This window comes from Martes martes (assembly GCF_963455335.1).
Source record: "Martes martes genome assembly, chromosome: 4".
In the NCBI taxonomy this organism is placed as follows: domain Eukaryota; kingdom Metazoa; phylum Chordata; class Mammalia; order Carnivora; family Mustelidae; genus Martes; species Martes martes.
Genome location: NC_137891.1, coordinates 38,349,523 through 38,376,295, shown reverse-complemented (window position 1 = coordinate 38,376,295; position 26,773 = coordinate 38,349,523). Strand labels below are relative to the sequence as shown.

General features: G+C 43.9%; 1 protein-coding gene across 1 annotated transcript in view; it reads left to right on the top strand.

The window, feature by feature from the left end:
- POP1 (POP1 homolog, ribonuclease P/MRP subunit) overlaps nucleotides 1-26,451 on the top strand; it is a 32,337-nt gene extending 5,886 nt beyond the window's left edge. Inside the window, exons 5-15 of the mRNA XM_080802536.1 lie at nucleotides 1,233-1,320; nucleotides 1,754-1,941; nucleotides 3,339-3,595; nucleotides 3,720-3,819; nucleotides 7,677-7,788; nucleotides 8,355-8,474; nucleotides 13,744-13,859; nucleotides 15,902-16,093; nucleotides 18,260-18,414; nucleotides 22,973-23,314; nucleotides 24,226-26,451. Of these exons, the coding sequence (XP_080658662.1) occupies nucleotides 1,233-1,320; nucleotides 1,754-1,941; nucleotides 3,339-3,595; nucleotides 3,720-3,819; nucleotides 7,677-7,788; nucleotides 8,355-8,474; nucleotides 13,744-13,859; nucleotides 15,902-16,093; nucleotides 18,260-18,414; nucleotides 22,973-23,314; nucleotides 24,226-24,883 (2,328 nt within the window). The 3' untranslated portion in view covers nucleotides 24,884-26,451. The remainder of the gene's footprint in view (nucleotides 1-1,232; nucleotides 1,321-1,753; nucleotides 1,942-3,338; nucleotides 3,596-3,719; nucleotides 3,820-7,676; nucleotides 7,789-8,354; nucleotides 8,475-13,743; nucleotides 13,860-15,901; nucleotides 16,094-18,259; nucleotides 18,415-22,972; nucleotides 23,315-24,225) is intronic.
- Nucleotides 26,452-26,773: the final 322 nt, after the last annotated feature.

The window sequence follows — 26,773 nt, the reverse complement described above, 5'->3', positions numbered from 1 at the left end:
CCACGCTCACCGCAGCATAGCTGCCATCTGTCACCACACAATGCTATTACAGTATCATTGACTGTATTCTGTGCTGTGCCTTTTATCCCCGTGACGTGTTCATGCCATAATTGGAAGCCTTGACCAAGTTTTGAAAGCCATTGATACTATGATTCTTTGATACCAAGATCTTGAGAGCAATATAGCAGAATAATCAATATAAGAACCTTTAAACAATTGTGGTTAAATGTACATAACATCAAATTTGAACACTTTAATTACTTTCTTTTTTAAGATTTTTGTTTTTTTTAAATTTGACAGAGAGAGGCAGAGCAAGAGGGGGGAAACAAGTAGGGGGAGTGGAGAGGGAGAAGCAGGCTTCCTCCCGAGCCGGGAGCCTGATGTGGAGCTTGATCCTAGGAACCTGGGATCATGACTTGAACTGAAGGCAGATGCCTAACCAACTGAGCCGCCCCAAGATTTTGTTTTTAAGTAATCTTTACACCCAACATGGGGCTTGAACTTATAACCTTGAGATCAAGAGTTACATGCCCTACAGAGTGAGCCAGCCAGGCATGCCCTTTAATTATTTTTAAGTGCGCAGTTCTGTGGCATTAACTGTAGTCACATTGTTGTATAACTGTGGTCATCATCCGTCTCCAGATCTTTTTCATCTTCTCAAAATGAAACTACCCCTGTTAAACAGTAACTCCCCGTTGCCCACCCTCTTGCTCCCAGCAACCACCATTCTACTTTCTGTCGCTGGGAATTTGACCATTCTAGATGTCTCATATAAGTAGAATCACACAATATTTATCCTTTTGAGACTGGCTTATTTCGCTTAACATAATGTCTTCAAGGTTCAGCCATGTTGTCTCCTATGTTGGAATTTCCTCATGTTTGAGGCTGAAGAGTAGTGCTGCGTTGTATGTGATACTCCATCTTGTTTATCTGTTTATCCAACAATGGGCATTTGAGCCAGCTAGGAGCGCCCACAGATATTCTTTCTGACAAGGACACCGTAACTTAACATTTTAAATGAAAATTCATTTTGACTTTGCTTAAGATTGGTTTAAGAATATTTGCTGATGTCCTAGAAATAGATTTCAGATTTTGACTTACAAAATGATAGCTTTAGCAATTTGGTCTGTGTTGTGGACTTGTAGAAGTTTTTCTTATGTGGCCTTTGGCTTCTTACAGTTTTCCCCCATGTCCCTTCCTAAGTATTTAATTATGCCTCTCCCTCTGTGCAGGATTTATCCTACTACTGTTGTTTGGAGTTGAAGGGCAAAGAGGAAGAAATCCTGAAGGCTCTTTCTCCGATGTGTAACATAGATGCAGGTAAACCTGTTTCAAAGCTGAGTGCTATTTTAGTCTTTGCGTATTTATTCATATCTCTAGCAAGGAAGCTTTTTGGAATTTAAACATACATCAAAATGTGAGAGACAGTTCTTGTTCCCAAGAAGTGTGTTAATGTTAGAGAAGGGGGGGCTGGTTTCAGATCGTTTCTAATGTTGTCAGGTGTTAAGCGAGAGCCGTTGTTCGGGTGGAGTGACTTCAGTCAGGCAGAAACTCAAACCTCATCAAATCATTCATTCACTATTCACTCCACATTCATTCATTCACTATTTATTGAGAACTTTCCGTGTGCCAGGCTTTGATCTACGCAGTGATCATCCCTCAGGGAGATAGACAACAAGAAACAGTGTGGCGATCGGGCGATAGCACCATCTCATCACTAGAGATCATGACATGTTGTCTTTGTTTACATCAGGACTGACTTTCGCGGCAGTTCACTGCCTGTCTGGGAAGCGCCAAGGTAGTGTCCTGCTCTACCGGGCAAACAGATACCCTCGAGAGATGCTGGGGCCTGTCACATTTATTTGGAAGTCTGAGAGGACCCCCAGTCACACTTCTGAGAGCAGGCAGTTGTGGATCTGGCTTCATCCAACGCTTAAACAGGTATAACCCTTGAGATGATTTCCTTGCAACTCTGTTACTACATTCTTTTTTTTAAGATTTTATTTATTTGACAGAGCGAGAGAGGGAATGCAAGCAGGGGGAGTGGGAGAGGAAGAAGCAGGCTTCCCACTGAGCAGGGAACCCGATGTGGGGCTCGATTCCAGGACCTTGGGATCATGACCTGAGTCTAAGGCGGATGCTTAATGACCGAGCCGCCCAGATGCCCCTGTTACTGCATTCTTAATTACCATTGAAATCAGTGTTTTGGAAGTTTAAGTAGTATTAAAGTTGGGCTGATAGCTTGGTATTTGAATATAGGGAAGAAAATGTTATATGAATATGAAACGAAGCAAATCTTGACCTTTTACGTTTTGGTAAACCATAAGCAAAAGTAGAGATAAAGACTCACTGTATTAAATAGTGGCTTGAAGTGCTGCATTTGGTCTAATGCTCCCATGATGCCTGAATTCACTGGTATCTATGTGCTTGTCAGAGCCTCTTTGATGATGAGAAGCTCTTTTAAGTAAGTCTGATGATTTTTAATCTGTTGTTCATTTTTTTGTTGTTGTTGTTCACTGGTTTTGTATGGTAAGCTGTAAATTTTCTCTTTAACCTCATTTTCAAAAAAATGTTAACTGTTCAGAGTAGTCATGTTGTTTTCATTAGTCTTTCATTAATTTTCACAAACTTAGGAGTTTGGTTTTTTTTTAAGATTTTATTTATTTAAGATTTTTTCTTTCTTTTTTTTTTTTTTTTTTTTTTTTTTGGTCAGAGAGAGAGTGCACAAGCAGAGGGAGAGGCAGGCAAAGGGAGAAGGCCCCCTGTTGAGCAAGGAACCCCATGCGGGACTTGATTCCAAGACTCTGGGATTGTGACCGACTGAGCCACCCAGGTGTCCCAAGATAATTATTTATTTATTTGACAGCGTGCACAAGCAGGCGGGGCTCAATCCCAGAACCCAGGGATCATGACCCAAGCCTAAGGCAGAGGCTTAACCAAGTGAGCCACCCAGGCGCCCCTTACACTTAGGAGTTTTTTTGTTTCAAATGCCATGCACTGTTTGAAGCAGCAAAAAAGCTTTTTTTTTTTAAAAGATATTATTTATTTGACAGATGGAGACACAGCGAGAGAGGGAACACCAGCAGAGGGAGTGGGAGAGGGAGAAGCAGGCTTCCCGCTGAGCAGGGAGCCTGACACGGGGCTTGATCCCAGGAACCTGGGACGGTGACCTGAGCTGAAGGTAGACACTTAATAACTGAGCCACCCAGGTGCCCCAAAAGCTTTTTGATGATGGTGAATTTCATTTAATTTGTAAAGGGATAAAGTTGTAAATTTTTTAAAGGGAGTAAAAAAATAATATGAACTAAACCCCCTGAAGTGTCTCAATATTTCCTTAGGATATTTTAGAGGAACTCAAAGCAGCATGCCAATGTGTGGAACCCATCAAACCCATTGTCTGCACCCCCGGCCCCCTGCCGACAACATCCGAAGAAAAAAGCCAAACCGAACTGCCTGATGAGAAAATTGGCAAGAAAAGAAAACGGAAAGATGATGGAGAAAATGCTAAACCCGTTAAAAAAGTCATCGGTGACGGAACTAGAGATCCACACCAGCCGTCTTCTTGGATCTCCACAGCCACAGGCATTATAATCAGGTACAGGCTGGATTTGCTCTGAACCCACTGAATAGTTTTAGCGAAGACTTGCTCTGTTTTCACCAGTGGCTCAGACACTGTGTACGGTGGACTTTTCCATCTTGAGACCTTTTCTCTCTTTCAGTGATTTGACGATGGAGATGAACAGGCTCCGGTTGATCGGTCCGCTTTCCCACTCCATCCTGACGGAGGCGCTGAAGGCCGCTTCTGTCCAGACCGTGAGAGTAAATGCGACTATGGTGCTTTATTCCACTCATGTCCTTCTTAGCAAATTTGTGAGACCTAACATACTTCAGTACCATTTGGGGCCACGGCCTGTAAATGTTTCTTTCTCTCTCTCTGCTTCTTATCAAAGACTTGGTCACCTTCCACTTCTAGAAGAACAGATCTCAGTGAATCTAATAAGTAAACAGACTTGTTCTTATTAAATGCAGACTGTCCATGTAGTTGGTGAGTTTTGTGAGTTTTGTGGGTAACAGAGCCCTTAAAGTTACGAAAATTCTGTGCCATTTTTTTTTTTTTAAAAAGATTTTATTTATTTATTTGACAGACAGAGATCGCAAGTAGGCAGAGAAGCAGGCAGAGAGAGAGGAGGAAGCAGGCTCCCCGCTGAGCAGAGAGCCGGATGTGGGGCTCGATCCCACGACCCTGAGATCATGACCTGAGCCGAAGGCAGAGGCTTTAACCCACTGAGCCACCCAGGCGCCCCTCTGTGCCATTTTTTGTTTGTTTGTACTTGTGTGGTGCATATTTTCTGGGGCTAGTTTTTTTTTTTTCTTTTTTCTAATTTAAATTCAATTAACACACAATGTATTGTTAGTTTCAGAGGCAGAGTTCAGTGATTCATCAGTCTTACAGAACACCCAGTGTTCATTATATCACGTGCCCTCCTTAATGTCCATCACCCAGTGACTCCATCCCCCCACCTCCCCTCCAGCAACCCTCAGTTTGTTTCCTATGATTAAGAGTCTCTTACAGTTTGTCTCCCTCTCTCATTTCATCTTGTTTTATTTTTCCCTCCCTTCCCTTCTGATCCTCTGTTTTGTTTCTTAAATTCCACACGAGTGAAATCGTATGGTATTTGACTTTCTTTGAGTGACTGATTTCACTTAGCATAATATACTCTAGTTCTATCCATATTGTTACAAATGGCAGGATTTTTTGATGGCTGCATAGTAGTCCATTGTGTGTGTGTGTGTATATATATATTTATTTTTTAAGATTTTATTTATTTATTTGACAGAGATCACAAGTAGGCAGAGAGGCAGACGAAGTGGGGGGGGGGAGCAGGCTCCCTGCCGAGCAGAGAGCTCTATTCGGGGCTTGATCCCAGGACCCTGGGATCATGACCTGAGCCGAAGGCAGAGGCTTTAATCCACTGAGCCACCCAGGCGCCCCTCCATTGTATATTTATATCACATCTTCTTTACCTGTTCATCTGTTGATGGACATCTGGGCTCTTTCCACAGTTTGGCTGTTGTGGACATTGCTGCTATAAACATTCAGCTTCACATGCCCCTTCGGATCACTACATTTGTATCTTTAGGGTAAATACCCAGCAGTGCGATTGCTGGGTCATAGGGTAGCTCTATTTTTAACGTTTTGGGGAACCTCCATGCTGTTTTCCAGAGTGGCTGCACCAGCTTGCATTCCCTCCAGCAATGTAATAAGGCTCTCTGGGGCCTCTAGTTTTAAAGGTCTGTGGTCCCGAAAAGGTTAAGAGCAAAATGTCTAGTATGGCCCTCCTGTCCAGCTTTCGGCAAGGGTGCACCGAGTGTGGTAGCTGTTAGCCGCATGTAGCTCTTGAGCACTTGAGATGTGGCTGGTGTGACCGAGGAGCTGAATTTGTACCTTCATTGAATTTTAATTAACTAGAAATTAAATAAAAATAGATCTCTGGCCAGTGGCTACCAAGTTGCCCCTGCAGGTTTAGAGAAGAGCGACGAGGTTAGGAATCAGACGCTCCAGGTTCAGATTTGGTTTGTTTCCCTGTGTTAGCACAGCTGACCCTTCCGTGCCGGGGCCTCCCGCAGAGTTCACGTGGTCAGATGAGATATAGGTGGGAACAGATTTTGAGCTGTTAGAAGAAAAATACTTTAAAAATCAAAAGCTACTTCTGTCCTCTCTCTCTGTGCTTCTACACCGGCCTCAACCAGTGTGTCTCACTGAAGCAGCCTCCTCACTTCCTCTGCTCTTCCTTCTTTTCACTCCAGCCTCCACGCAGGGAACAGAATGGTCTTTTTTTTTTTTTTTTTTAATAAACATATAATGTATTTTTATCCCCAGGGGTACAGGTCTGTGAATCGCCAGGTTTACACATTTCACAGCACTCATCATAGCACATACCCTCCCCAGTGTCCATTTCCCCACCACCCTCTCCCGTCCCCCCTCCCCCCAGCAACCCTCAGTCTGTTTTTTGAGATTGAGTCTTTTATGGTTTGTCTCCCTCCCAATCCCATCTTTTCATTTTTTCTTTTCCTACCTCCCCCCAATCCCCCCGCATTGCATCTCCACTTCCTCATATCAAAGAGATACAGAGTGGTCTCTTAACAGTTGATTCATATATTGTCATTTCCCAGTCTAAAGCTATTGAGTAGCTTCTTACCGTATTTGTGGTCGTTCGCGTGACTGCGTACTCTCGTGGCTTCCTGCCCCTGGTTCTCTCTCTCTGCACTGCAGCTCAGCCGTGCCGGCCTTCTCTCAGGTCCTGGAATATGTCAGGTCTCCTCTTCCTTAAAGCCTTCTCACCTGCTTTCTCCCCACCTGGCCGAACGTTCTGTCCTCGCCCCCTCTCCGCTTGGCAAACCTTCCTTAGTCTTCAGATTTCAGCCTCTGTCTCATTTCCCTCTGGAATCCCTTCCTGACCCCCAGGTTAAATGAAATCAGTTATATTGTATTTCATTGCATTTTGTACATTTCCTCAGTTTATATGTTTAGATTTGCTTGTGTACTTAGGTGATGTTCACATTGAACTTGGTGAGGGCAAGGACTCTGTCTCGTGTTTAGGTTAGCACAGTGCTTGGCACAGACGAGGGGCTCCACTCCAGCTCATAAGTTGCTCAGGGAGGATTTGAACCTGAGAAGATTGGTTCCGGAGCCTGTGCTTTAAACCAATAACCTATGCTACCTGAGTGACATAAATAGCTTGTATGTTAACAGGTTGCTTCCGTTGAATCTGTAGGAGCATTTCCTACTTCAGTGAACTTCCGTATGAATCATGGCTGTAAGTCTCTTTCTCGGTGTGCACCTGGTACGGAGGTGCTTTTTGGTTTTCTTTTTGTTTTTTATTTTTAAAATTTATTTATTTATTTATTTAGATTTTATTTATTTATTTGAGAGGCAGAGATAGCATCAGCATGAACCGGGGTGGAGAGGGAGAAGCAGGCTCCCCGCTGAGCAGGGAGCCCAACATGGGGCTTGATCCCAGGACCCTGAGATCACAACCCAAACCGAAGGCAGATGCTTAACTGACTGAGCCTCCCAGGCACCCCAAGTTCTTATATTTTTATTCATTTAAGTAATCTTTGTACTAGCATGGGGCTCAAACTCATGACCCTGATATTAAGAGTTTCAGTCTCTTCTGACTGGAGCCAGCCAAGTACCCTGAGATGATTTTTGAAACCTAGCTCAATTCCTCATTCTGTCTGGGAAAAATACAAGTAAAAGACTTGTGTATCTTATTTGAAGTTTCCGGGAATAAAGCAATTATAAGATACCCTTTTGCCAAAGATTTCTTCACACAGTATAGGTTTGGTGTTTCTTTTTGTGGGGAAAGCCTTATTGCTTAAATTGGTATGAAGTTGGCAGCAGTGGGAAAGGAGCAAGGAGCAGGCCTCTTTTGTCAGTAGTGTGCTGAGAGAAGAACGCAGGTGTCTCTCTGAAAACCATAGGTGTGGTTTTTAGTGTGTGAAATCTTGAGAGAAGTGTAATGCTATGTCCATGCCTCTGATTAGAAGAGCACTTCGGTTGGTGTGAATTAGTGTGTTAAATAGGGGAGCAGTTGCCCACACATCTCAGCCCTAACAAAATGATCAAGTCTGATTCATCATTCCTCTGGTGAATAGGAGTTGTTATTTTTCAGGAGGGAGAAGACACAGACAAGACACCTCACCGCTGGTGGATTGAAACCTGTAAGAATCCTGATAGCGTTTCCCTTCATCACAGACAAGAAGCCATTTTTGAGTTGTTGGGAGGTATTCGGAGGGAATACTGGCCGGGTGGTTTGGGGACGAAGGGAGGAGTGGGAAGTGCATTAAAAGAGTGTTTTACAGTTGGGCTAACTACACGGAGCAGTGCTTTTTAACTTGGAACTCCTTGTCATAATACAGCACGAGAACATGGAAGAGAGGGTCCTGACTCAGTGAACTTAGGAAACTCTGAGTTTATGTTAGTATTCCAAATAACTGGCATTCTGATATGATAGGTGAACACATAGCCCAGGTACTAAATCTAAGGTCTCTACTTATCCATACACAATTACGTTTGTGTGTGAAGCTACTGTAGTTATCACTGATGGAAATATACATGTTCGTGTTGTAAAATACTCTGTTATGTTAACTTAATGTTTTTGGTAAGAAATGTTACTCTCTACGAATGTTAATTTACTCTCTAAAAGTATTAATGGGACAAAAGAGGAATGTAGGTTTTTTAATAATTAGCCCAAGAAGAAATTTTTATTAAAAAATTTGGATATTCAAGCAAGTATATATATTGTGAATGACTTTGTAAAAGGTTGGGTTTTATTTATTTTTTGTTAAAGGAATAACATCACCAGCAGAAATTCCAGCCGGTACTATTTTGGGACTGACTGTTGGGGATCCTCGAATAAATTTGCCTCCAAAGAGGTCCAAAGTTTTGCCCAATCCAGAAAAATGCCAAGGTAAAGTTTCTAGAACACCCCTGGTTTTCCTTACAATTTTGAGGAATTCAGTTCCATGAGAAGAGTTCTGACAGCTCTGCACTGACTTCATTTGTAAAAAGTTAGGGTGATCTTTACCTGCCTCCCTTTCAAGGTGATTATAACCAAAGGAGATGGTGTGTATGGAAGTGCCTTTTAGCTAGGAGACATGTAGCCTTATCCTTATGTTCATTTTTTTTTCCCCCTGAGTTCTTTATTTTCAGTATCTGGTAAAAACCTGTCGTTCTGCAAACTGGGTTCTCTGAAAATGCCTGGCATTTCAGAATTTTAATTGTGAGGAAGGGATCTGCACCCGCAGCTGGTCTTGTGCTCATTGGAAGCCTCTGTCTGACCATACAGATGATCCAGGTTCGAATCCTGGCAAGGCCATCCCAGGTGCTGAAGGGTAAGAAGTCTTGGTTTAGACTCAGTAGAGCGGCCTGTGGGAGGTTGTTGGGCAGGGTGGTGTCAGATGATGGTTAGGAGCCTGCTAAAATTTTAGTCTGATCTGGGATTCTCAACAATGGTGATAATATCGTGTTGTATTTGCTGTCATTTAAACACTGAATTGGAAGAATCATTAAAATTACCTTCTGAATTTTGAGAGGAAAAATACAGGTATGTGTAGTAATAACTTCAGTTTTTTTTTAACCTCCACATGTAGTTAATAGCTTATTAAAGGAGCAACAAAAATGTCTGTCAGATTCTTACGTGAAAGGGGGATTAGATGAGAGGAGTTTGAAGCTCTGTAGGCAGGTTAGTTAATCATGGAGCCTCAGACATTACTCAGTGAGTTGTTGCCTCTTTTCTTTTTTAATGGCATTATCGTCTGATGCAACCCTCAAAGTTGCAGTGTTGACTGAGCATTAAACACTGACTGTCTTAATTGCCTTAAAGCTGTAGTTTCAACTCCACTTACTTTCCCTTGCTGCTTCAGATCCTTTTTTGGAACGAGGCAGTTACGTGTTAAATTCTTTTTAAGGCTTTTATCTTAATAGGAATCAGTTCCAGGAAAATTAAAGTCTACCTTAAGACACATGATTTAATTTCTTTGAGAGCCTACCATCTTGGTAGTCCTTGTTGTATTTTATTAAAACCGGTTTTAGGTAGTTTCATTGAAGAAGTATTGGTATGTGAGCTCCATAAAGAATTAAACTTTTTGAGGAATTAGGATTATAACAATATCACTAATAGATGTAACATATCATCCAGGATGATAACTGAAAACTAAAGTTAGAAATAGACTTTGATGAGCCGGGTCAATTAATGAAAGATTAATCCTTGGAAGAGTCTCGGTGTCATGATGATTGAAAACTTAATTCTCTGATGTACTTCCAGTTTCTCTTTGTACATCTGAAGTCATTCTCTGCCTATTTTGACTTGGACAAAACAGACCAATTTTGGTACTACTTAAATCGTAAAGAAGGGTTTGCCTGATTTGCAGGACAAACTATCTTCTTGCGTGTACTTGGGGATTGGAGGATTCTGAAAAGAGGGGGTAGATGACTGTGATATTGCGATATAATAAGAAATATGTATTTTGGTCTTTGTGCAGCTGCCCCTTTCCTGGCATATAGCTCCTAAAGTCCTTGTAATTCCCTGAGTGATAACAGCCTTAAAGGCTAAAGGAGTGTCTTTTCTTATTCATTAAAGCCCCTTTCAGTCACAACTTTTATGTTAATGAGGTGGAAAGTCTCTAAGGATGGTGGGCTGGTTACTGGGGGAACGAACCTGAAAGTTAGAGCGTTAGAACTTTCTGGGCCACTTCTACCCCTGCCCCATCCAGACATGCTTCTGGGAGGGGGAAGTGGGTCAGAGATTGAGTTTGATTGTCAACAGGCAATGATTTAATCAATCATGCCCACTTGATTATGCTTGTGTAAAAATCTTATACAGTTAGGGTTCGGAGAACTTCCCGTTTGCTGAACACTTGGAGGTGTTGGGAAGCTAGTGAGTCCGAAGAAGGCCAGGGCCTCCTCGTTCCCTCATACCTTACCCTGTGCTTCTCTTCCATCTGGCTGTTTCTGAGTTACATCTTTTCATTTAAAAGAAGGAAAAAAAAGGCAGTAATGGAGCCAGTAAACTGTTTTCTTGAGTTCTGGGAGCCATTCTAGCAAATTACTGAATTTGAGGAGGGGGTTATATAGGTGAGACCAATTTCTAGCCAGCTGGTCAGAGGTATTGGAGACCAGGGACTTCCAGTGGCATCTGGAGAAGGGGCAGTCTTGTGGGACTGAGTCCTTAACCTGCGGGATCTGACACCTTCTCCAGGTAGGTGGTGTCAGAACTGGTGTGAATTGTAGGACACCCAGCCGGTGTTGCAGGATTGCTTGCTCTCAGGAAAATGGCTGCACGTTTGAGTGTCAGAAGTATTGGGAGTAGAATTGCAAGAGTGTGGAGAAGGAAAGTGTCTTTCAGTGAAGAACTTGAAGTAATGGTGCATATTTTCAGATGCGCTGAAAAAGTTTACTTGATCGTTTGATCCTGGATTTTGATTTGAATATTAATAATTTGTTTTTGCAAATCTTTTCAACTTAACAACAGCATTGCACTATGTAAGTAACTGGTTTTCCATGTGAGATTTTTAAAATATAATTCCTGTTGCACTGTTAATGTAGGATTTATTCTCCTTAATCTTTCTCTTTATGTACTCTTTGATAGTGTATACCCAAAATACAGGAAGAATCGACTTGACTTTAGAGGGGTAGGTGAGAGATCATCCCTCTTTACAGCTTTTCCAAGTACCTTTAGAGCACGGAGCTGCAGGTGACTTCGTGAAGTGTCCAATTATTGGTCATTTTGCACCGACTCCTCCGTTTCTGCTCTTGGGAGAAAAAGCCCTCATAGCCTCAGTTGGTCCCCTTTATTGTTCTGCAGGTTTAATTTAGAATAGAGTGAATTTGAAGACTAACTTTGGTTTATTTGATTCCCAAACGAGGCAAACTTTAATTTCCTTTGCTTCCCTAAGGAAAAAGAAAGTTTTAATTTAAAATTTGGTCATCTTCAAATACATTTAAGAAAGAAAAACTATTTCCTTCAACCTTTAAGTTATTCTATAGTTATGCAGTGAATTAGAAGGCTTTTGCCTGGTATGAAAGAAAGTATTCTTTATTTGGGTCTTGGGCCAAGGATTTAGAATTCCATTCAGAATCAATTGTCATTCTAAGCCCACTTAGGTACATGCTGGCTCAGCTGGTAATATTCTTTTTCCCTCGGTACTAGACTCTTGACGTAAAAGGGTCTTTCCCTTTGCCTTCAGGCATACTCTGTTTTGTTTTAAAATAGATTTTATATTTTAGAACAGTTTTAGGTTCACAGCAAAGTTGAATGGGAGGAATAGAAAGTTCCTGTATTCCCCTGCCCTCACATACACACAGCCTCCATGAACCTGCACTGACACATGATTGTCGCCCAAAGTCCACGGTTTCCATCAGGGTGCGCTCTTGGTGTTTTATATTCTGTGGGATTTGACAAATTTGTAACAGCATGAATCCATTATCGTAGTATCATGAAATAGGTTGACTGCTCTAAAAATCTGTGCTCTGCCTACTCTCTCTCTCTCTCTCTCTCTCTCCCAGCCCTTGATCTTTTCACTGTCTTCATAGTTGTGTTTTCTCGAATATCATTGCATTGGAATCATACAGTATGTAGCCTTTTCAGATATCTTCTTTCACTTTGTAGTAAGCATTTCAGGTTCCTCCATGTCTCTTCGTGGCTCAGTAGCTCATTTCTTTTTAACACTGACTGATATTCCATTGTCTGGATGTCCTACCTACTTTGTTTCATCTATTTATTTATTATTATTTTTTAGAATATTTGGAGTTGCGGGCGTCTTTCTTGTGCCTTTGCAAGCCTCAGGATCAGCCCTGTCTTTTTGTAGAGTCCCAGTTCTGTCACTCACTTCGTTGGCAGCTCTCCACAGGGAAGCGGTTCTGGGTGGACAGAGGCTGTTTGAAACGGAGCCCGTTTGCTCCTAGACAGGCCGTGGGAACTTTCACATACACAGCACTGGTACTCAAGATGCTGTTGGTTATTATCTTCCACGAGGAGCAGCAGAGGACTAGAAGCAGTTTCTGCTTTAAGGAGCTCTGATCTCAGATCTTTTACATCGATGTAATATTCTCTATCTTTGCTCTGCCCTGAAATCTGTCACATTGTGGGCCAGTCGATTCCACCTTATTTTTTTCCAGCCATCAGACCCATGCAGGTATGTGCCTTTGAGTGTGACCTTTCTGTGTAGGTAGTTTAGACGTTAGCCAAAACTCATGAGTTGTCTGACTTTCTTTTTATCTTTCTTTTAATTTTTCAGTCCAACAAAAGAGAGTTGGAAGATTTTTTACCCTCTGGTGTTTCAATGACTTCATGTGGGAAATCTCTTCTACCAGTATATGTGTTTATAATTGAAAAAATTTCTCCTTTTTTCCCACTAGAGTACTTTTTGGCATGGTGCAGTTTCTTTAAAGGGATGAAACAATACATTTCACAGAAAATAGGTTCATTTTATTTTTTTTTTATTTTTTATTTTTTATTTTTTTTTTTTAAAGATTTTATTTATTTGACAGAGAGAGAGCGATCACAAGTAGGCAGAGAGGCAGGCAGAGAGAATGAGAGAGGGAAGCAGGCTCCTGCCGAGCAGAGAGCCCGATGCGGGACTCGATCCCAGGACCCCGAGATCATGACCCGAGCCGAAGGCAGCGGCTTAAACCACTGAGCCACCCAGGCGCCCCAAATAGGTTCATTTTAAAGGAATGAGAAAAACACGTTTTACAGAAGGAATAAATATTCAGTTCAATGAAAAAGGATTATAAGAGACTTGAAATAATAGAGCAGAAGAAAAAGCTGGTATCTATTGGCTCACAGCTGTCGGGCCAGGAATGATATAAAGAGCCCTTAAATGAACAGTTAAAATATGGCTTGTACTATCCTAGCGTGTTATAAAGAAATTGTTCACCCGTGCAGGGCTTCCTAGAATTTGGTTATCTTAAATGTGGGATTAGGCAGTTATTTAGCTGAATGTGATCTTTATATCTTATACATTAAAAGTACATGTCAAAAAAATAAGTTTAGGAGCCTTTGCTCTTTTATGAAACCTACTATAGGAGTGGCTTAATTTCTAGTCAAGTAAATTCTTCTAGAGAAATGAGCACCTACAAAATATTTTCTTGTAACAGAAGGTCAACCAGCAATGTTTAGAGCTTGACTTCGTTGATCTAAAGGATGTAGTTTGAAGGCTCTTTCTTTTCCCTCTTAGATAATGAGAAAGTTAGACAGCTGCATCTGGAGGGTGTGCCTGTGGACTGTGCGCATAGCTTTATTTGGAACCAAGCTATCTGTAAGAATGTCACAGAGAATAAAATCTCGGATCAGGTAACTAATGGTGTAAGGATTGTTGGTCAAGTCCTGAAGACAGGTTGAAATTCCTCACTGTAGATGCTGTAAAGGTTATTTCATCCTTTAGAGAATCCCATAGACTCCCTTTTATTTTCAATTTGTTGATGCCTTACTTATGATTTTTTTCTGTTCTTAGAGAATAATCTTAAGAAAAATTTATTACGAAGACTTTTTCTTAAAATGATAACTCCACGATTTAAATATATGTTTTTCTTTTATTTTCTTTTTCCCTTAAATGTTCTATCTTTAATCTCACAGTGATTGAGCTCTTACCAGATCAGGGATCATAGTAGATTTATGGGCTAGATGGCTAGGGTATGTTTGAGGAAGTACAGGGTCAAAGGAAGCCCAAAGAAGGAGTACTAAGCCCAGACTAGGGAAGTTGGGAAAAGCTTCCTAGATGGGGGAGCTGGTGTTTGACCTGACCCTTAGGTGGGTGGACAGAATTAAATCAGACTTTTTGGGAGCCAGGAACCAAGGCTGCTGGAAGTGAGACCAGCATGAACAAGGGCCCAGGATGATGTGTTCAGGAATCTCTAAGTGGGTCAGTAGCTTGGAGTTGAGGGTGGGGCAGGAGATGAAGAAATAAATAGGGTTCAGAGCATAAGAGACCTTGAAGTATTTAAAGGATTTGGGCAAAGGACATAGGGCGTCACTGATGGTTTGAAGCTGGGCCATGACGTGATCAGATTTCACCCTGGTAACACTGTGGAAGGTAGATTAGACTAGGAATGGGGGTTCGGGCAGAGGAGCTGAAGAGAGGGCTTGTGGTTAGATGGCCTTAAAAAGAGACCCTGCAAATAGTCCTTAATTGAGGACATGAGGGGGGCCTGAATCGAGACCGTGTGGGTGGAGTGGAGGGGCTGGGGTTGAAGACAAAACATGGTCATTGATTGGATGGCGGGAAGTAGGAAAGGAGGAGACATGTAAATTAGCTCCTAAGAGTCTAGCTTGGATTCAGTACTTCAGGTAAAAGAGACCCAGAGCCTGATTTATCTCTGCTGTATTCCCAAGTTCTAGAAGAGTGTTTGTCACATAAGATGTACTCAGTAAACATTCGAATGGATGAGTGAATGAAGAGCAAATATGTGAGTGGATGAATGAGTGAGTCCCCATCTTAGGTGGGGAACGCAGGAGGAGAGCAGATACAGTAGGGAAGATGAATTCAGTCCTGGATAAACTTGAGTTGGAAGGTCCTCCGGACTTTGCTGTCAGAGTACATGCCCAGCACACATCTTTTGATCCCAGGAGGAAAAGTGGAGGGTAGGAGATGGATATTTTAGAATCAATACCATGTAGAGATGGTAGTAGAAACTCAGCCCAGAGGTGAGAAGGATACTCAGGACTTGGTCATGATCGAGGAGTATCCGTGAGGTAGGAGGCAGACTTGGCCGCGTGGCGGTGGTCTCTTGTGTAGTCTCTCCTGTGGTTGCTAGGCCTCTCTCCTGCCCGTTCATCTCTTTTTACAGCTGGCAAGACAAGTCTGAGGGGCTGTTGTGCACCACTCCCTACAGTCCACGTAACAAATACTTTATAGCATCTTCACTTTTAAGTCTTTAAGACCTGGTGAGAAAATTTCTCAAGAGCCCCAGAGTGTTTGCCCACTCGCCCCTCCTTGAGAAGTTATTGTTTGTACCTTTTTTTTTTTTTTTAAACCTCCTGACAACGAACCTTAACCAAAGTAAATGTAAGGACTGAACATCCAAATACAAAACTAATCTTGACATAAGAGATTAGCAGAATGGATGTGGGTTATTATATAACTTTGAATCATCTGGTATAGTGTAGCTCAAATTTAAGATAATTTGGCATTTTCTACCAAAACACTTGTATAGAGGAAAATCATTGCAGGAGGAATACCATGTATTTCAAATGGCTTCCATTTATTTACTGAGAACATTTTTTTCCCTTGTTTTTTGAAAGAGCGTTTAACTTTCTAAAGCTGCTCATCAGGAGAGCCAGTAGAATCTCCCAGAAAATTAGTGTTGTTTGTCTTGAATGATTTTCTTCCGCTTTAGGATTTAAACCGGAGAAGAAGTGAATTGCTGGTGCCTGGGTCACAGCTTGTTCTAGGTCCCCAGGAATCCAAGATACCTATACTTTTGATTCAGCAGCCAGGGAAGGTGACCGGTGATGACCGACGAGGCTGGGGAAGTGGCTGGGACATCCTGCTCCCAAAAGGCTGGGGCATGGCTTTCTGGATTCCATTTGTAAGTTCTTTTTCTGTTCCCACTGTAGAGTGTAAAATACATTCCTAGTCCATTCCACATGCTGAAAGTGTTCCATACTGCATGCCCCACTTAGAAATCGAGGGCTGTTTTTCTACCCTTGGAGCTATAATTCTGATCCAAGGTACTTCATAATGTCCCCAGAGCTGGGTTGTCATTAATAAGAGTTGGGCTGACGTAGTGTGAATTTCTGAGATTTTGAAAGTGTCCTGATTTTTATTTGACGGACAGAGATCACAAGGTAGGCAGAGAGGCAGGCAGAGAGAGAGCGGGGGAAGCAGGCTTCCCGCTGAGCAGAGAGCCCGATGCGGGGCTCCATCCCAGGACCCTGAGATCATGACCTGAGCCGAAGGCAGAGGCTTTAACCCACTGAGCCACCCAGGCGCCCCAAAAGTGTCCTGATTTTTGAATAGTAGTGGTAACAAACTAGGCAGGGAGCCTGACGTGGGACTTAATCCCAAGAGCCTGGGATCATGACCTGAGCCAAAGGCAGACGCTTAACTGACTGAGCCACCCAGGCGTCCCTGAGATGGCTTTTTGTCTTGTTTTATGTATGTGGTGTTTTTTTTTTACTCAAAAGAATTTGTTACAGTTTAAAAGCAGTTTTTATAATTTTCTAATTTTTATAGTTGTATAGAATACCTTTTTTAGTTTTAAGTGCTGACCATGTATTCCTACTAGCTGCAGCTAAAAACTTTATTAAAATCCAGTGTGGTTTTTTTTCTTCTCAATAGTTTATTTATTATTATTATTTTTTAAAGATTCTATTTATTTATTTGTCTGAGAGAGAGAGACAGAGCGTGCATGTACTAGCAGGGGGAGGGGCAGAGGGAGAAGCAGGCTCCCCACTGAGCAGGGAGCCCAATGTGGGTCGATCCCAGGACCTTGGAATCATGATCTGAGCTGAAGGCAGATGCTTAACGACTGAGCCACCCAGGCATCCTTTTTCTTGATAGTTTAAATATTACTTTGAACCAGAGGGTATAATAGATAAGACTGTTAGAATCACATAGGTAATTAATTTTAGCAATTATGCTTGGTACAAGAGACATTCGGTTAATCATTTAAGATTCATTTCTTGGGCTCCTGACTGGCTCAGTTGGTAGGGCATGCAACTCTTGATCTCAGGGTCATGAGTTCAAGCTTCACAGTGAGTGTAGAGCTTACTTAATAAAAAATAATAGTAGGGGTGTCTGGGTGGCTTAGTTGGTTAAGCGGCTGCCTTTGGCTCAGGTCATGATCTCAGGGTCCTGGGATCCAGCCTTGCATCGGGCCCCCTGCTTGGCAGGAAGCCTGCTTCTCCCTCTTCCTCTGCCTGCCACTTCCCCTGCTTGTACTCTCTTACTCTCTCTCACTCTGTCAAATAAATAAAATCATCATCATCATAATAATAATAAAAAGGGGAATATTTTAAAACACTTCTAATTTTTAAACTATGATCTGTTTTAAGCATACAAAAAAGTATAGATACTGAAATAATACATATGGACCCTTCACCCATCATGCAGCTTAAGAAAACATTACAGGGACACCTGGGTGGCTCCGTCTATTAAGTGCCTGCCTTTTGCTCAGGTCATGATCCCCATGTCCCGGGATCAAGTCCTACATCGTGCTCCTTGCCCAGTGAGGAGCTTGCTTCCCCTCTGCCTGCTGCTCTCCCTGCTTGTGTTCTCTCTCTCTCTGACAAATAAATAAAATCTTTAAAAAAAAAAAAAAGAAATGAAACATTACAGAATTATTGGAAGCACTCTCTTCAGCTCCATTTCCCATCCTTTTGCTAAAGGAATCACTATTCCTGTTTTCAGTGTTTGTCACTACCTTGCCTATTTTTATAGGTTTCTTAAGTATGCTCTGTATTCCCACATAAAATAACTATATTTGACATGTTTTTAAACTTTATATACCTCACCACATTTATGTTTTTGCAACTTACTATATTCACTCAACATTGAGATTTTTTCTGTGTTGATTGATGAAGCTGTTCCATCATTTTTGCTCGTGTATAACCCTTTGTAGGATTATTCCACACTTACCCATTCTCTTTTTGATGGGCATTTAGGTGGTTTCGCATTTTCTCCATACAAACATTAAGCACTAATTTTACTCTAGGTTGGTGTGTTAATAGGGTATTTTTGACATTTCTGTTAGATCTATCGAGGGGCAAGAGTTGGTGGGTTAAAAGAGTCCGCGATGCATTCGCAGTACAAAAGGTCACCAGACATCCCCGGAGATTTCCCAGACTGCCCCGCGGGGGTTGTGTTTGCCGAGGAGCAAGCCAAGAACCTCCTCGAAAAGTACAAAAGGTAAGAAACCAGCTTCTCCAGTTTCCTAACATCTTGCAAGGAAGAGAAGGGCCTTGTCAGTGTTGGCCAGCGATGCTCGGAATGGCTTCAGTAACTCTTACATAACGTGGAGCGTTCATAGACTTTTCCTTGAGTTCACATAACCAAGACGTAGCGAAATTAGGAGATCGTCTTATACATGGCTCTTGTAGGCCTGTCCAGGTTACAGACCCTTCCCAAGGTCATTTGCTTACATTGATGTTGCCTAAACTGGGGGCCTGAATTTCAGATGCCCGTCCCCTCAAAATAGCATTTGTGTTTTTTAACAACCAGTTATAGAGGTAATATGTATTTATGAGATTTTAATGAAACTATGGGAATGTGTAAAAGTGCTTTGTAAACAGGTGTATTCCTTCCATCCAGAGAGATAAGTAACTATTTTTACATGTCGGTATCTATCCAGCTAGCCTTATTTTTTTCCTTTCTTTTCTCTCCCTGGGGGACTGGCCAGCAAAGGGGTTTGCATCTCTTACACTGTGAAGTGCATGCCACCTTTCAGAGCCTGAATCTCACCTCCATTGCAGGCTTCCGGGAGCACAGAGACTCCCTTGTTTGTTGTGGCGTCAGTGGCATCCAGCCAGTGCCTGGTGCGTGGTGTCCTTAGTAACTATTTTTGTTGACTGATGAATGGAGCGTTAGCGGGATGGCGTAGTTTCTTGACCATGAGCTCCATGATTGTGCTTTCCTGTTCACCATCCAACCACAGAGGCAGGCAGTACTCAGTGTTCAGACTTTGTCAAGTGACAGGTGAATGAATGAGTGGAAAGACAGGGGTGCTTTCCTGGATTGCTGCTTATGGGCTCTTTTGAAGGCAGTGATCATGTATTTCGTGCCTCCCAGAATACGTAACAGAGTCTTCTGTGTGTTTGTTGAGTACTATTTGACAATAGTACTTACTTCTCACCCTTTAGATTTCTTTACCCATGCAGATTTTTCTTAGGTACAAATTTTCTCGAAATGGGATTATATTATATATACTATTTCAAAACCTGTACTTTTTATTTAGCAATCTATTATGGATAGTTTTCCTGTATCAATAAATGTGACTCTAAACCAAGTGTCGGCAAACTTTTTTTGTAAAAGGCCGGGTGATAAATACTTTCGGCTTTGCAGGCCCTTTGGTTTCCATGGCAGCCCCTCAGCTCAGCTCTGCCTTGTGGCACAAGGACGACCACGGATGATACATAAAGGAATGGGCATGGCTGTGGGCCAGCCTCATTCTGTTTATGGACATACAAGTTTGAATCTCATATAATTTCATGTGTCATAAAATAGTCATTTTTTGTTTTTTGTTTTTTGTTTTTTAACCATTGAAAAACATAAGAGCCATTTTTAGCTCCTGGGTCATAGAAAAGCAGACAGTGGGCCAGGCTTGGCATGTGAGTCATCATCTGCCAACCTTGCTCAAAATAGAACTCAGCAGTTACATCCAGGGCTCCCATATATTGAACTGTAATTTGTCAGCGGCTCTTTAGTTTATTTCTGATTTTTTGCTGTGCGCTTCTGTGAACTGCTTTCCATATGCATCTTTACCTGTTTGTCTGACTTATTCATTCATTTAATACATTTATTTAGAGCCTACCATGTGTCAAATGCCTTCTAGGCACTGGTGCCTTTCCTCATGGAGCTTATGTTCTTGATGGAAGCACATGTTTCTAGGCTGGTGGGGGAGGGCCCCAGCAGAGGGAGGGAAGCTGACATGACAAGAGCAAAGCGATCTGAGAGGCTCAGATCGCTCATTTCAGTCGACTGGAAGGCTGACTCTGAGATACAAATGCAGATTTAGGTAGGGTAGACTCTGGCCCAGAGATAGGTAGAACTCTTCCTGATCATGACGGGCTTCTCAGTGAAAAGAGAGGTGCGGTTATCAGTTAGGACTAAGAAGGGGAGAGAGGCTATTGGAGATTCAAGGAGAGAGGAAGCTATAGAGACCGTTTTCTGGATGAGCAGTAGATAGAATTGACTGGAGAAATGTCAGGGAGTGCACTTGTTTACAGCAGGACCATTCAGGGCTGCTGGGTGTTCTTCCCCAACCCTGTTCTGTTGATCGGGGCTGGTGTGGGGGTAGTTAGAGGGTTGGATGTAACCAGGATGGGCTTTACAAGGTCGAGGGAGTTGAGGGTATGACTCTCCTATGAACCGGAGAGTTTAAGCTTAAGAAGAGACGTGTGAAGGTGCCTGGGTGGCTCAGCTGGTTAGGCCCCTGCCTTCAGCTCAGGTCATGATCTCAGGGTCCTGGGATCGAGCCCCACGTCCAGCTCCCTGCTCAGAGGGGAGCCTGCTTCTCCCTCTCCCTCTGCTGCTCCCCCTGCTTGTGCGCTCTTTCTCTCTCTCTCTCTGTCAAATAAATAAATAAAATCTTTAAAAAACAAAAAGAAAAGACATGCAAGAAAGGTGGTGAGCTATGAGGAGATGGTGGAGGAATAGTAAGTTCCAGCGCTTGAGGCGTTGTGGTGGGGGAGGGGCAAATGGGCTGGAATGGGAGGTATTGCTCTGAGGGTAGACACTTGAAATTGAGATTTTAAGGGGGAGCAGGTGATAGCAGTGACCAAAAACTAAGTGCCACTAGGAGAGTAGGTGTTTGAGGTGAAGTAAAAGATGGGAAATGAGGACATGAAGTTTCTGGTAGCCCAGGGCGTTAGAGCTGATCTTGGTAGGTGCCGAAACCGCTGAGTGACCAGGGTTGAGATGGCGGCGGTGGGGGGTGGGGTGGGGGGTGGGGGTGGGGTGGTTGGGGGATGGGGGCGGCTGGAGGAGGACCTGGCTGAGGAGGGAGAGCCCATGGTCTGTCTGAGGGCGTGTGCTTCAGGGGAGCTGGGATCTTAGAGGAGGAAGGAGAAGACAAGTGGTCTGGGGGCATCAGGGGATCATCTGACCCCCTGCCCCCCAGGCTCATGGCATGTAAGAAAGAAACAGCGGTCGCTGGAGAGGAGCTGAAAGGGAAAGAAAGCACACACCTTAGGCTGAATCCCATCAATAAGATTTCTGGTTTAAAAAAAATATATATACACCCCACGGATTTTTTTTGTACTATCCATAAATTGCCATTTGTATTAATTTAGGATTTCACCTGTAGTTAGGAGCGTGGCTGTTTTCCCTCACTCCCAATAACATAGGATATCACCAACTTCTAATACTAATAGAACTGATAGGTGGAAAAAGTAACATCTTATTGTTTTAACTTTTTGTTTAATGAGTATAAAGTGTTTACTTTTAAGTGTTTTTCACCTTTTTTTTTGTTGTTGTTACTAGCTCATTTGTTTCCGTTTAAAGGTCTTCGGGGGAGGCAAGTACCATGGGAGTGTTTTTTACCAGCTGCCCCGTCTTGGGAGGCCAGAACACATTTGGTTCAAACTCCAGAGCAGAGGCTCAAACTGAACCCCTGATTAAGTCTGCGGGTTCATTGTCTACCTGGGGTCCTGGGGCATGGCACAAAGTAAGAAGCATATGAGGGGAGGAGTGTCAGGGCCTGTCCCACAGGACACTGTCAGTCCAAGGATGGGGTCTGGGACTCCCTAAGAGTCCTCCAGCCCAGAATGGCCAACAGTGCGGCTGCTCCCTGCCTTTCGGGGTCCTGGTTCTCATTAGCTTGTGGTATTGCTGAAAGGCTCTTCTTTCATACATCGCTGAAAAAAGCTGATTGCTGTCACCCTGTGAGTTTGGAAATCTCTCTCAAAATTGCAAATGCTCATTGTCTTTGCTTTAGCAGTTCATTCGGGAACTTATCCTGCGGATATACTTGTGCTTGTGTGACATGTTCAAGGTCATTCGTTGCAGCATTGTTTCTAGAAGCAGAGATTTGAAAATACCAAAATGCCCTGCAGTGGGGGACTATCTCATCAGCTAGGGTATAATCCAGGAATAAGATAGGCAGCCCTTTGCAAAAGAATGAGGGATCTCTTTGTGTACTCATATGAAATGATCTCCAAGGTATGCTGTGAAATGGAAACAGTTAAACAAGAAGTATTGAGTCTGGGATATCACCACCTGTGTAAAATGGGTAACAAAACAAAAAGAAAAGGCTACATATCTGCACATAGGTCCACAAAATGTCTCGGGAAGGATGCATTACAAAACAGATAATGACGTGATATCTTGGAGGGTGGCTGGGTCATTCATTTCCTCCTCAGTGTCCCCAAGGGAGGCAAGTACCCCAGGGCCGTTTTTCACCAGCTACAGGTCGAGTGGGGGAGAAACCTCACCAGCACCCCTTCTGTTCCCGTGGAACTTAGAACACTGTCACACACAGGGACATTGCAGCACGACTCCAGGGACACCGTGAACTTGTGGTCTTTCAGGAAGGGTGACCCCTGGAGTTGTGAGGTGGCCACGTGGTAAAACCAAAGGAAACAAATAAGCTTGGCCAATAGAGTTGGTTGTTATCTTTATCATACTTCTTGGAAAACTTTGTTTCGTAGGTTTGTTTTTCAAGTAGAAATGTAGTGCAATGCCGTAATTATTTTTGTGGTTCTGATCCTAAATTGTTCAAAAATTGGTTCTCCTCCTTGATTTTCACTAGGCGCCCTCCTGCAAAACGGCCCAACTATGTGAAGCTTGGCACCCTGGCTCCTTTCTGCTGTCCCTGGGAGCAGTTAGCTCAGGAGTGGGAGTCAAGAGTCTGGGCCCAAGAGGAATCCTCTGTGGCCTCCTCTCCAAGTGGTGAGGACAGTGACTCGAGGAGAGACAAGTTGCCTTGCACTCCCACACCTGAAAACACGGATCTGCGGCCTGACAAAGGGGGCACATCTCCGAGCAGCTGCAATGAGCCCCGAGAAGTCATGGACACAGAATGCCCAACCCGGATGGGGACCGAGTGGGTAGTGGGCCAGGATGCCACCGGCAGTCTCCTCTGCGTTCTGCGGTAAGTGCCCATGACCCCCTGGATGCAGTCTACGTGGTCTCTTTTCCTCCTGACCAGGCTATAGGCTGTAAAGGTTCTCATTGTTCCTTTATGCAAAGCCCTAGGGAACGTCTGGACTTTCTGGGTGGGGGCGGGGGTGGGGGGCAAGCCAGTCCTCCTGTGTCACCCAGCCCACAGGGGGCTCAGGGACACAGCTGAGCCACATCTGATTTGGGGCACGATACTAATGTGCCCAGATTCTTTAAAGTATTGTCACCCACCGACATAAACCGAGGCAGTTATTTTCTGTGACCTATTTCATTTAGTCTTTGCTGACAAAGCAGTCCCCTTGCACCAGAGGGTGTCCTGAGGTAACGAGGAACGTTCCCTCTGTGAACTCTGAGTAAGCATTCTTCCCTTTACATCCCCGAATTCGTTTCTTCTGGTTCCTTTGGAATGACCAGAGTTTAGGAGTGATTCCATGTCCCCTTGTTGTAACATCGTCCTGTCAGAGAGGCCTCTGTACGAAGTGTGTTCCTGCCGCTCCCTGCTCGATGGGGCTTCACAGTCACGCTCTGTTCTGTGCTCATGCCTCTTGCCTCGCACTACTTTTCTGCCCAGTAACTTCATTTCCTGTCCTTCCTTCCTTTCAGAGCTGTCTCTCTCAGCCTTAGATTCTGTCTCATTTTTCTCTATCATCAACTTCTTAAACCTTTAGGCCTTCATCTACAAATGGTAGACCCATAAGAAGAAAAATATGACAAAAATGTATTAATGTCTGTTTTCAATTTTTGAAGAAATTACTGTTTTGATCCTTCCCCACATAGAGTATAAAAAAAACCAAGTTAACTCCTGACAGTGCCCAGTCTTCTGACGGCATGTTTTCTCCCCGAACAAAATCTCCTCAAACGTGTGTCTCCCACTTCACGTAGGAGTAGAAAATGGCTGAAGCAGCTGTCGATCTGGTGTGGGCCCAGCTCCGGGGACAGGCGGGCAGCCCGGCGGGCTCCGGGCAATGGGCAGCCAGCACCGACCAGAGCGGCCTGCCTGCCCCTCCTGGAGCGCTTCCCCAGGGCACTGGTATGGGTCAGCCTGGCCCTGCTGAGGAAGGGCAGCCCCGAGCCACACTCCATGATCTGTGTCCCCGCCGAGGAGGACTTCCTCCGGCTCCGTCGGGATCAGCTGTACTGTGGGCCCCAGGAATCCAAGCACAGTGACCCCTTCAAGAGTGAGATCCGGAAGCAGAAAGAGAGGAAGAAAGTGGAGAAGAGGCAGAACAAACAGGCACCCACTGAGCCTGAGGGTCTGGCCGGGGGCCCCCCTGCAACCGGGCACCGAGCTCTGACCCTGGGCCTGTGGTCAGGCCCCCTCCAGGGGGTGACTTCTCACTGCTCCAGAGTTCTCCTCGGCTTTGTCACGCAGGGAGACTTCTCCATGGCCGTCGGCAGTGGAGAAGCCCTGGGGTTTGTTAGCTTGACGGGCTTGCTGGATATGCTGTCCACCCAGCCAGCAGCCGAGAGGGGGCTCGTGTTGCTGAGGGCACCCGCCTCCCCACAGTATCGGTTTGCGAGAATTGCTGTGGAGGTGTGAGCGCCCATGGACACCCCGCAGCAGAGACGGGCTACCTGCTTATTTGCCAAGTCACCCCATTGTAGAGTTTTGTTTTTGCCGTCCTCTGCTTCAAAATATCACATGAAATTCCTTGGAAATGAGAATAAAGATGAGGCATTATGCAGATGAAGGGATACTGACATCATTCCGGTAATGTCATGGTAACCTCCTGGATTGCTTCCATCTTTCCTCGTGCTTGCTGTAACACTTGAAGAGTATTGGGCACGGATAGCCGAAAGCTTTTGTATTGATTTCTTGGTCTGTGTCATTCTTGCTGAAAATCATTAGATGCTCTGTATGTTTTCTTGTTCCTTTTTTATTAGGAACAAAGGACTGTCAAGTGTATTTGAAAAGCCCTTAGACACGAGATAAGCGACAATGGTTGTTTAATGGTGTGATTGTTACAGGCGAGGGAAAGGCTATAAACACTTGGCCTCTGTGCATGATATAGGGTTCCCCCATCTAGACCATGTTCGAGTCCGTCCTGGAATCAGCGTGCCTAACACTTGACACCGTGCGGAAGGAAACCGTGGAAAATTGCTGCCTGTCAGGCAGGCTCGGTGTATGGCAGAGGGGTTGAGGTGGAATCCGAATGGGGCTCTGGTCTTTAGGACCCATTGTCCCCTTTGCTGTTGGCCAACAAATACATGATCCTAGAAGTTACTTGGTTCTTCTGTGCTTTTTGTTTCTGCAAAAAATTTTTCAAAGCCACAGAGGCTGGTTTCTCAAAATATGTTCTATGAAGTGTGTTATCTAAAAAAAAAAAGATTCTAACTTCATTGATTTGGGAAACTATGGGTTAAATGAAGCTAAGCATTTCTTTTTAAGGGATTTCTAGAACCTTCTATGTGATAATATGCACTGTGCCTCTCCAGGAAGCAGATAACAGCCTACAGTATTTTCTAAATCTTTTTGATTCCCAAGCTCCTTTTGCAAGGAGCACTCTGTAGGACCAGTGTTTTTAGGGACACACTTTGGGGAACGTGGCCGTACCATGCAGTACTTACCTCTCTGAGAGGTGATGATTAAAAGGACGGCCTCTTTTAGACACTCATGCAGTCACGATGTCCACCTGACAACGGAGCAGGGTGTCAAAGAGGTCTTGTCCTGTCCCACACAGGAGTGCCGTCATAGCTTTTTTCACTTGCGGAGAAACTGGGTGCTCATTCACGTTTTGTTACCCTGTGCGTCTCACACCCTCAGACCCTTGTCATCCCGCCCCCCATTTCTAGCAGAGCCTGAGTGGGGTTTGTTTTTTAATTTAAATGTACAGTTAGGCGTTATTGCGTGTAAATGTATTGGGTTTTGCAGTAGCAGTCGTTAGAAATGTCTCTGGGGGAGACGGGCTGCGGGGAGAGACAGCAGGTGTTCCAGTGGCTACTGAGCCGTCCCATGTGTCTCCCTCTCACCATGCCTCTGGATGTATTTGTGTCCAACCCAAATGAGACTGCAAAAAAAAAAAAAAGAAAGAAAGAAAAAAAAAAGAAAGAAAAACACCAGTGTGACTTAGTGGTGTCTGTAAACAGAATAAATTCAAATGTCACCTGATGTTCAGTTGTGAGTGTTTATTGGGCCATTCCTCGTTGGTTTTCTTGGCTCTAGGCCACTCCGTGGCTCAGCTCGCTGGATGACAGAAGCCTGAGCGTGCCGCGAGTCCCCCAACCTCTTTCTTCGCAGCACCCCGCCTGGGGCCTGCCGCCCTGCCCTCATAACAGGAGAGGGCACGCTTACTCTGCTTTGTGTCAGAAGGCCCAAGAACTATGTGCTGAAAGGGTAGACTCGTGTTTCCCAAAATCGGTTCATGGGAGCGCTGGTCCCTGGAGCTGTCTCCTGGAAAGTGATGGCCAAACAGATTTGGGAGGGCTGCAG